Source organism: Zophobas morio, unplaced genomic scaffold (genome assembly GCF_036711695.1).
Source record: "Zophobas morio isolate AGI-343-1 ecotype UQ-CSIRO unplaced genomic scaffold, CSIRO_AGI_Zmor_V1 ptg000002l, whole genome shotgun sequence".
NCBI lineage: Eukaryota > Metazoa > Arthropoda > Insecta > Coleoptera > Tenebrionidae > Zophobas > Zophobas morio.
In genome coordinates, this window is record NW_026972107.1 from 11228981 (window position 1) to 11240504 (window position 11524).

Here is an 11524-nt window from a genome sequence, read left to right on the forward strand (position 1 = left end):
CTGTTTGCTTAAAAAATGATACCTCAGTACCTTAAAATAGATAAAAAAAAAATAGGTAAAAAATAACTTAAATAAATGAAAAAAAAAATGAAAAATGTGGGGCAAAGTTTACTTCCTACTGATTTCAATATAGAAATTTCATCTAAAACGTCCGATAATAATCCAACCCGAATCCTTCAGAATTTTGAAGATATCGTCAACAAATTGTTGGTAGGGATTACACGGTATTCGTAATACACATAAAATTTGACAATTGCTTCAATCGTTTCAGAGACTATCTGTTTAATAAAAATCCGGACAGACGGCAGACAGACAGACAGTCGAAAACGAGTGACCTATTGTTTTGTAATGAGCTTACGCTTTGGAAGTAAAAAGATGCTTTTATTTAATATTTACATATATTTGTAGTTTTTTATGAGTCTTTTATATTTTTAGGAATATTTATTGCATTTGTAATTGTAACATCCTGTATATTTGAAAAATGCGTTGTATAAAAAAAACGAAGTAGAGTGTTTCGGGCCCACCGGGACTCTAAATGGTTTATCACAAAAGAAATAAAATTTTATAATTTTCCGAAAAAACTGGATTTGTTCGACTATATTTAAGGGGCGAGGGAAGTTCTGTCTAAATAACTTTAGACTAGTCTTTTTTAATTTTTAATAGCAATGAATTAAAAACACAGACAGATCTTACTTTTTACAACATTATAGTTGATTAGGTAATGAAATTATAACAGACAACCTATTAGACATATTATTTACGATGCTCGACTTAGAAAACCTACAATTGTGTAAGTACCTATGCCTTAAGAAGGGCCTCTGCACTTCGTTATTTTTTTTATTACTTTTCATGCAGACTTTATAAACAGTCAAAACATATTTTTACACCTTTTTAACTTTACAAGAGATATTTTTTTGCCATTTATCTCAAAAAGGTTATGTTTAAAAATCATCTAAAAGAACCAGAAGAGACTGTTATTTTTTACAAATATTGATATGTTATTTATGTAGTCTACTCATCTATTGTTTCTTTTTGATCTTCGACGCTAGCACCATCTATCGTTCTCAACGCCCCGCTTAACCGGTTTGTATATAAACACGTTTTGACCTTTAAAGGACAACTCAAGTATATATCATGTTTGTTTGCCTTTAATTAGTCGCAAAGGTAGAAAAAAGAAAAAATCAACATGAAATTTATGTCTTAAAAACACGCTATATCATGATAATATAATTAGATTATAATTAATTAGTTCGCATAAGAGTGAGCGAAAACCCAGGTCCCTTGGTTATAACAGTAATAGCTTGTATGTGTACAGTTTCATAAAAACAAACGCTTATTTGCTTGCATATTTTTTTTTCAAACATATAAATAATTTATAATTCAGTTTCTGCTTTAAATACTTAGTACAAAAAATTCAAAACTCTAAGCAGTGTAAAAATTTTCTGTAAAAATGTACACTACATATAATTATGTATGTCTTTACTTATTAAGTACTAGAAACAATTTTCTCTCCATGTACTAACATTACCATTTTAATACAATTTTCTAATTTAGCAAATGTTTACCTTCGATAGGAATAAGTTTAGCCAATAACCCTGGATGAATCCTCATTACTTTCAGATCATCCATTCGCTTCTGTCACGTCTCCGATATCCAATTACGGACCTTTCGTCCAGTTGCACCAACTTTCGTAACGACGTCCTTTTGTTCAGCACACTGTACCCACTGTTTCACAACTTGTTATCGCTGCCCCGTTTCAACAATAATTCAAATCACTTCCTACTCAGAACGTATGGGTAATAAATAAAACGCAACTAGGCGAACCTTAAAAAAGCCTTTGAGTGACATCTGCCCTATTTTTATTAGCCACACCATGATGGACGCACCCAGCTTTATGGCACTGTCGTAAATTATCTAACCGATTCATTGGCTTTTGAAAGTGCGTTTCTTCCCTGCGGGGTGACTCGGAACGTTTTTACTTTTACAAGAACTAAATTGAAAACGTAAATAGTTAATACAAAGGGAAGACGGTGTTGTGCTGCATCACAGTACGCTTAATCCAGTGGAAGTATGGAAGGTGTCGAGTTGTCAATGTTGAGCCTAATTTACGGATTCAGTTCGACACGAGACCAGGTGGTTTACATCCGCGTAATGAGCGGCTTAAATCTCCCCATGGAGTGGCATGTGAAACGCCATGGGCCAACAATCCAGCATTAATATCTATTTGCTGAGAGACACATTAACACATGTTTGTAACCTTTTTTGTGTTGGTGTAATTGTACAGAAGCGGAGGAACACGTGCTTACGGTACGCAGATGGCATATATGTACTTGTTTCGTTAAAATGTGACAATAATAATAAGTAGCTAATTATGTGTAAATGGTCGACAATAAATAAAAGATTATCTGTGTCAGATTTGTCTTGTGTCAATGGGGTCAATAATCCTGATTAACTATAAGCGAAACGTCAGTTCGATAAGTGTAGTAGTCAGTATGCAAAGTTCAGGATTTATAGCAATTTAACTAAATTAATCAATTATTACGTACTAAAAACTTTCACAAATTTTTTAACTAATAAAATTTTACATATTTGGTAATTAAAAACTACATTCGTCGCTTAACCTCAGCTAACATACAAATCATACTAGGTAGAGTCTGTACCATTTAAGTTCAACATGGTTAGTCATCAGAGTCTGTGAAGTGACTGTCAGTTAATAGCGTACGTACTTGAGCAGGGGATGATCTTATTTAGTTATTTTTTCATTGAAAAGAACTGTTTTTTAACTGGCAAATAGTAACACAGGGATACAAACTTAAGTAAAGTTGTCAACACGCCAACTCAATTGCACATAATAAACTATTAAACTGGAAATACCCAGTTAGAAAAGTCTACTATAAGTCTATGACCAGGAAACATTGACTGATAGTGTACTTCTGTGCAAGTTTACAACTGTGTAAAAACTTAGAACGTGCCAACTCTAGTCAGTCACTAGACCATGTTAATTATGAGCAAATTTTAGTTACTTTTATGTATAAATATTTTATGCTCATTTGATTTCCATTCTTATTTTTTTTTATCAATTCTTCTCTATACTCCTGTAACTCATTATACATTATACAGCTTTTCTGCGTCCGCTAACGGCCTCAAGTTTCAAGACTGCAAGTGGAATAAGTAAAGTGGGATGTTGGTATTTATTATTATATTTTTTTAATATTTCATCAAACAAATTCATTTCAAATATTATATCAATGAACCAATAAAAAAGTATTCTAATTAATCACTCCAAAAAGACACACTATACATTCTATTGATCTAAATTTTGACATCATTTCGAGGAAAATCACAGGTAACGTCTAAGTTATACTGACTCTTTTCCATTTTTTGCGTCAATTTATCTTTCATATTTCAGATTCATACCCTAACGGGCGGAGTATCCAGTTTAAAAATTTGCTGGTAGAATTAGGAAGCTTCAAGGAATGGAGTGCTTCAAACCGCAATGCGGAGTCTTGTCTCGATTTGGAGTTATATTTTGTTAAATTTTGAAAAAAGGCTGTTTTTAAATCAAAATGAACACCATATTTTCGTCTCTTTAAACTAAACGGAATAAGTATTTGGTCTGAAAACTTGTCCGTAGAACCAGGAAGCTTCAAAGAATCAAATGCTTCAAACCGCGTGTGGGGTTTTGGAGGATTGTCTCATTAGATTTGAAACAAAGGCTGTTTTTTAACTCAAAATGACAAATTTTTGTATATATTCGTCCCTTCAAACTAAACGGATCGAGTATCCCGTCTGAAAATTTGCACATTAAACCTGAATGCTTCAAAGAATCAAATGTTTTAAACCGCAATGTGAGTCTTGTGCCGCTTTATCGTGATATTTCGTTAAATTTGAAAAAATGTTATTTTTTTACTCAAAAGTGACACATTCCTACATATTTTCGTCTCTTTAAACTAAACGGATCAAGAATTTGATCTGAAAATTTCCCGTAGAGCAAGGAAGCTTCAAAGAATCGAATGCTTCAAACAGAGATCGAATGATTCGAATTGCAATGCGGATTCTTGTGCCGCTTTGGAGTCATGTCTTGTTAAATTTGAAAAAAAAAAACTGTTTTTTTTTAACTCATAAACGACGCATTCCTACATATTTTCGTTTCTTCGAACCAAACGTATCAAGCATTTGGATCGAAAATTTGCCTGTAGAACCAGGTAGCTCTAATAAGAATTGAATGCTTCAAACCGCATTACGGAATCATGTGCCGTTTTGGAGGAATGTATTATTAGATTTGAAAAAAGGCTATATTTTTAACTCAAAAATGGCATATTCCTACATATTTTCCTCTCTCCAAACTCACCGGATGAAGTGTTTGGTCTAAAAATTTGTCCGTAAAAACAGGAAGCTTCAAAAAATCGAATGCTTTAAACCGCAAAGCGGAGTCTTGTGCCGTTTTGAGGTAATGTCTCATTAGATTTAAAAAAAGCTGTACTTTAATTCTCAAACGAAATCTTCGTTTATATTCGTATACCAAACGGGCCAAGTATCTATTGTGAAAATTTGCTCATAGAATTAGAAAGCTTCAAGCAACTGAATGCTTCAAACCACAATGCGGAATCTCGTGTCATTTTCGAAATATTCCTCGTTAAATTTTGGAAAAAGACTGTTTTTTAACTCAAAAATAATGCCTTGCTATATATTTTCGTCTCTCTGAACTAAACAGATCGAGCATCCGGTCTGAAAATTTACTGGTAGAACCAGGAAGCTTCAAGGAATCAAATGATTCGAACTCCAATGCGGAGTTTTTTGGCCTTTTGGAGTAATGTCCCATTATATTTTCGTCTCTTTAAACAAAACGGATCCAGTATTTGGTCTAAAAATTTGCCCGTAGAACCAGAAACCTTCAAAGAATCGAATGCTTCAAACCGCAATGCGCAGTCTTGTGCGGTTTTAGAGGAATATCCCATTAGATTTGAAAAAAGGCTGTTTTTAACTCAAAAATGACAAATTTTTACATATTTTCGTGTCCCCAAACTAAACGGATCGAGTATCCGGTCTGAAACCTTCCTCCTAAAACCAGGAAGCTTCAGGGAACCGAATGATTCAAACTACAATGCGAATTTTTGTGCCGTTTTGTAGTTGACTCGTTAAATCTGAAAAGAGGGTTATTTTTAACTCAAAAATGACACATTCCTAGATATTTTCGTCTCTTCAAGCAAACAGATCAACTATTTGGTCTAAAAATTTGCCCGTAGAACCAGAAAGCTTCAAAAAATCGAATGCTTCAAACCGCAATGTGGAGTCTTGTGCCGCTTTATCGTTATATTTCGTTAAATTTGAAAAAAGGCTATTTTTTTATTCAAAATTGACCCATTCCTACATATTTTCGCCTCTTTAAACTAAACGGATCAAATATTTGGACTGAAAATCTGTCCGCAGAACGAGGAAGCTTCAAAAAATCGAATGCTTCAAACAGCAATGCTGAGTCTTGTGCCATTTTGGAGTACTGTCTCAATAGATTTCAAAAAAGGCTGTTTTTTAACTCAAAAATGAGAAATTTCTATATATTTTCGTCTCTTCGAACCAAACGTATCAAGTATTTGCTGTGAAAATTTGCCTGTAGATCCAGGAAGCTCCAAGAATTGAATGCCTCAAACCGCAATGCGGAATCTTGTACCGTTTTGGAGTAATGTCTCATTAGATTTGAAAAAAACTGTATTTTAATTCTTAAACAAAATCTTCGTTTATATTCGTTTCTATATACCAAACGGATCAAGAATCTGGTTTGAAAATTTGCTCATAGAATTAGAAAGCTTCAAGCAACTGAATGCTTCAAACCACAATGCGGGATCTCGTGCCATTTTTAAAACAAGCCTCGTTAAATTTTGGAAAAATGTTTTTTAATTAAAAAATTATGTATTTCTATATATTTTCGTCTCTCCGAACTAAACAGATCGAGCATCCGTGCTAAAAATTTACTTGTAGAACCAGGAAGCTTTAAGGAATCGAATAATTCAAACCGAAATACAGACTCTTGTGACGTTTTGGAGTAATGTCAATTATATTTGAAAAACTACATTGCGAATTCATGTGCCGCTTTGTAGTTATGTCTGGTTAAATTTGAAAAAAGGTGATTTTTTAACTGAAAAATGGCACATTCTTACATTTTTTTGTCTCTTTAAACTAAACAGATGAAATATTTCGTCTGAAAATTTGCCCGTAGAATGAGGAAACTTCAATGAATCGAATGCTTCAAACAACAATGTCGAGTCCTGTGCCATTTTGGAGTAACGTGTCAATAGATTTGAAAAAAGGCTGTTTTTTAACTCAAAAATGACAACTTTCTATATATTTTCTTGTCTCCAAACTAAACAGATCGAAAAATTTGCTCTTAGAACAAGGAAGCTTCAAGGGATCGAATGATTCAAATTGCAATGCGGATTCTTGTGCCGCTTTGGAGTCATATCTCGTTAGATTTGAAAAAAAAACTGTTTTTTTAACTCAAAAATGACACATTCCTACATATTTTTTCGGACCAAACGTATCAAGTATTTGGTCCGAAAATTTGCTTCTAGAACCAGAAAGCTCCAAGAATTGAATGCTTCAAACCGCAATGGGAAATCTTGTGCCCTTTTGGTGGAATGTATCATTAGATTTGAAAAAAAAAAACTATTTTTAATTCAAAAATGACAATTCTATACATTTTTGTCTCTCCAAACTAAACGAATCCCGTATCCGATCTGAAAATTTCCTCCTAGAATCAGGAAGCTTCAAGGGATAGAATGATTCAAACTGGAATGCGGATTCTTGTGCCGCTTTGGAGTTATGTCTCATTAAATTTAGAAAAAGGCTGTTTTTTAACTCAAAAATTACACATTCCTACATATTTTCGTTTCTTCAAACTAAACGAATCGAGTATTTGATCTAAAAATTTACCCGTAGAATGAAAAAGCTTCAAGGAATCGAAGCTTCAAACCGCAATGCACAATTTGGTGCCGTTCTGGAGTTATCTCTTGTTGAATTCGACAAAATGTGCATTTTCACCGACAGAAGAAATCTTTTTATGCATTCGTGTCCATATACCTCGCTAAATCGATCGAGTATCTGGACTCAAAATTTGCTAATAAAACTAAAAAGCTTCAGGGAATAAAATCCTTTAAAATACAATAGGCAATCCTGTGCCTTTTTGGAAGTATGTCTCATAATTTTGCAAAAATACTACAATTTTCATACACAGGATGTTTACAAAACAAGCGGCAAAAATTCAGGGGATTATTCTTGGTTGTTGGTGATTCTTCCACAAAATTTCGTTATGCCTCCTAGAAATTCCGGTAGAAATAGCGGTTTTAGTTTTACTTTACTTTTATCTTCGAAATAAAATAACTTTCCGAAAATTATTCAAGGACAAAATTTTTTTAATGGGACAGTCAGTATACTAACCAACTTGGCTTGACTTATACGTATTATTTTGACAAAAATAACAATAATTAGACTTAGTTCAGCAAAATTTACAGTTTATGTAATACATACGAAAAAAACGCAAATTCATTCCCTTAAAAACATCGATTAAGTACTTCATCGAAAATATTTAGCTCTTTTTTTTAGAATTATACTCATAAAAGAAATATGTTACTGTTATATTGTATATATTGATGTATAGAAATCACTATTAATATACATCTTTATTGAGAAACATACGGTAGGCATTTACGATGACATTATTGAAAATTAGTATAGGTCAAAATAATTTTAGACCACAAAATATCGATTCTGAAAGCATTGGGTCAGATCCAACTTAAACTTTCAATAACTTATAAAGAAATATCAGCGAATTTTGTTTTCGCCTCTATACAGAATTATTCAGAAAAGCTTCTAAAAAATCAAAATGCAACCAACAATACACACGTTTTTGATTTTTATCATCTTTTTTTAAGTAAAACGCAGCTGTTTAGTTTCCATAATTTGGAAATAAACATCCATTTTCTGGTCAAAAACAAACAAATTCAAAACAAGAACTTTGAAAAACTAATTTATCTTCAAATCATGGCAGTAAATATTCTAAATGTTGTCCTTACTGTCCTCATCAAACTTAAATCAAAATCATGAGTATCTTTTCTTCGTTTTAATACATTTTGCATCAGTTCTGCCGAAATATCCATTTTAACACGATAGCATCTGATATTACGGACTATATTTTGAAATTGTATTTCTGGTTACGTTTTGAACTTTTTATACGTGCAGAGCTTAATGTTATATAATAATTACTTAATCGAAAAACACCCAATTTGATTTACTGCCAATAAAAATATATAAAAGGAGTCCTCATCTTACCTGTTGCTATTTTTCTTGCCATTTTCACCTATGGATGTAAAATGAATTTATTCTGGAAAAAAAGGTGTCTGGTCTTCTATGAAATATTACTAACATGCAATAAAACATTACAATTAAAAAAAAACAAAATATCTTACTGAAATTCCACAAAAATTCTCATATTCAACATAAAAATTAACATACATGACACTTCATATTTGCCGCTTTGCTACCCAACAGCTTAGGTGCAGTCTTTCATCAAAAAATTTCGAAAAGTTTCACAGTTTTTGTCCTACCTCGAATTATATTATCTTATATGAAACCCAAACTAGCACCAAAATGTCCCCTAAAAAATCACACACAAGCTCACGTCCTCCAGTCCCAAACGGTACCAGCAAAACACAAGATGGAAAAAAATAAATAATACTTTTTATTTTAGGGTCGAAAACAGTACAAACAGAATACAATAATAAAGATTTGAAAACACAAAAATTCGTAAACGCCTAAACTACGAATACAGAAGTCTTAAAAATGAGATAAATGTCATAACCATAGCATAACATAACATTATTGACTTGATTTAGGACTTGCCGTTAACGTAGGCGACCCAGGCGCAGCCTTACTCGAACAGGCATGCCCTTCACACTTAACTTTAAAAAACCTCAAAAGCGGACTCTGAGGCGAGGAACATTTTTTTGGTGTGGAATCCAATCTAGGTACTTTCGGCGGGTTGGAAGTGGAGGCGCCATCCAGAAAATCCTTTTTAAATTTCCGTTCGATTCGAATTTTGGTCAACCAGTCCTGATCTCTCCGCTTTTCCGGCGAAAAATTCAAATGGGGCGCTACACCATCAATTACGAAATTGGGTAAATTTAAAGTCGGGATTTTCTTTTCTGGATCGTCTTCGGGAATTGGTGATAAGTTACTGGTGGTGTTGTCATCTAGGAGATTGTGGAATAGGCGACGTGGTCCTAGTTCTGTATGGTGTCGTTTAGTTTCGTTGGGGATTTCTTCTTCCTGTTTTCTTTTTAAGCCGCCAAAACAGTTTTGGCAAAAGTCGTTTGTCGAGGGGCTGTCGCATTTTTTACACGGGATTATTAATTTTTTAGGGACTGTTGTAAGTTCGTCGTTTGATCGTTTCAATTTAGATTCAACTGGTATCAGTGGAAGGACTTCCGCTTTTCCTTTGCCTATTATTTCCCAGTTGTCTGGGAGTTCTTCAGGTCCAATTCGCCAAATTCTATGGGACATATCGTCGGAACATGTTACTACAGTGACGTCATCTCTTTCACACCAAGCAACGCAAGTGACCTCAGCAACGTGTCCCGTTAGCTTCACAACAGGTCGGGAGGAATTTGTATTCCAGATATATGCATTTTCATCACTACTACCACTAATCAAATACATTCCGTCTCTGCTTAGAGAAGCTTTAATGTAAAAAGTGCTATTCTGATGTCCCACATATTTCATAACAGGTTCTGGGTTGTAAGTGCCTATATTATAGCTATATATGGTATTATCCAAGCAATTAGCGTACAATTTAACACAGTCCTTGTCAATAATCAAGCTACTAAACCCATTCTTCGTCGTAGACCCTCCATACGGAATTTTATTTTTTGGTATAGGTTCATGTTTATAAAATAAATAATTTTTCCGCAAATCCCAAATTTTTATAACCCCATCACCCGCCCCACAAGAAATCAAAGTATTGTCATCTTGGAACACTAACCCAGTCACAGACTTAGCATTAGAAGCCCTCGACGGACTCAAACAAATACATTTTTTCCTAGTTTTACTCGGCGTGGTCTTAGTATTATGCGAATTCAAAATCGTCCTATCAACCTTCCCTATAAAACTACCCCCTTGCGTTCGAGTGTCCCACACTATTATATTTCCATCTCTACCCCCCGTCGCAAAAACGCTCGGATCCTCTTTCCTAAACGCGATAGTCTTCACCGACCTCGTGTGTCCATAAAACGCTTTAATTTCCCTCACATCAGCGTTAGAAACATCGAAAAGCTTTGCTGTGTGATCGCCCGAAGCTGTGACTATTTTCATGTTTTCGAACATCCACGCTAAATCGAAAATGGCGTTATTGTGGGCGCGGATACCGTAGGGCTCCTGCTTTTTAGCGGTGTCGTGGATGGCGAGTTTGCCATCTTCGTTAGCTAATGCTAGAAACGTCTCATTGCTTTTTTGTTGAGCAAACTTACACGCGAATATGGGGGTGTCACAAATGACGTCTTCTGTGGGGAGGAGTTGAGTGTATTCTTCTTCTTTGGGGCAACGAAGCCTCTTGATTATGTCGTCGTAATATTTCCATCGCGCTACAAGGGTCACCGGTTATTTTTGGGTTGTTTTTGATGACGAAAGCGCTTACCTATTCCGTACTGTTGCTGGAAGAGCTTTTTTGAACTATCCATGGTGCGTTTTTGTGCTTAAAACACAAATTGAGATCAATGTTGTCAGTTGTTGATGTTTCTAGAATCTTAGGTTAGGGCGGGAACTGACATTTAGGTTAAAAAATCGAATTCCCGTTGCTTTTGCTCTCTGTCGGTTATGAATATGGTTCACTTGGGGTGAAAAGAGATAGAGCTTTGAATTTAAAGGGAGGGAATATGGCGGATTCTAGTGACAATTTTAGCAACTTTCGGATTTCAACGCAGGAAACTTTTTATTTCAATTTAGCCAAGTTTTTTTATTTTTTATTTTTCATGATATTCATTGTCTGATCAGTGTTTCATGACTAAAAGAATCTGATTTCTTTTATTAAAAATTGTGTGTAATATTGGTTGCCTATACACGCTACTGAAAAATTTTAAATAAAAAATATTAAATTAAACTTAGGAGTATATTATATCAATAGAATGGAATTATTAATACTATTATTATTATTGTTCATGCTCCAAATAATTCTTAAATAAGTACATCTGAACGTCGGGATCTGAAGAAATGAGATTATTATTTTGTATATAAGAAAGTAACAGCTGTTACTGGTTCAAAATGTTTATCTAAATTTCATGATCAAGATTTGATTTGAAGTGTTTGTGTCACACTTCAAATACTATCCAAAGTTTAAGAATATTCCTAACAACAAACTGAAGTGTTTGTTGAACTTTTCCTGTGGAAAATTATTTTATTATTCATATTTATTTATATATTAAGTATTACTTACCTAGTAAGTATTAGTTTTTGAACCTTTTTACTTATTTCTCACATTCTC

General features: G+C 33.9%; 1 protein-coding gene across 1 annotated transcript; it reads right to left on the reverse strand.

The window, feature by feature from the left end:
* Nucleotides 1-8708: 8708 nt before the first annotated feature.
* LOC135143965 (protein lethal(2)denticleless-like) lies at nucleotides 8709-10804 on the reverse strand. Its single transcript, XM_064075905.1, has 2 exons — nucleotides 10682-10804; nucleotides 8709-10628 (listed from the first exon to the last, which is right to left on the reverse strand). The coding sequence occupies exons 1-2, from the start codon at nucleotides 10722-10724 to the stop codon at nucleotides 8869-8871; spliced, it is 1803 nt and encodes a 600-aa protein (XP_063931975.1). The 5' UTR covers nucleotides 10725-10804; the 3' UTR covers nucleotides 8709-8868.
* Nucleotides 10805-11524: the final 720 nt, after the last annotated feature.

What these genes read in the sequence shown, in the direction of transcription:
- LOC135143965 (XM_064075905.1), bottom strand. Translation starts at nt 10,724, where the DNA reads ATGGATAGTTCAAAAAAGCTCTTCCAGCAACAGTACGGAATAG. An exon ending in CCAGCAACAGTACGGAATAG is followed by an intron (nt 10,629 to 10,681) that starts GTAAGCGCTTTC and finishes TGACCCTTGTAG; the next exon opens with CGCGATGGAAATATTACGAC.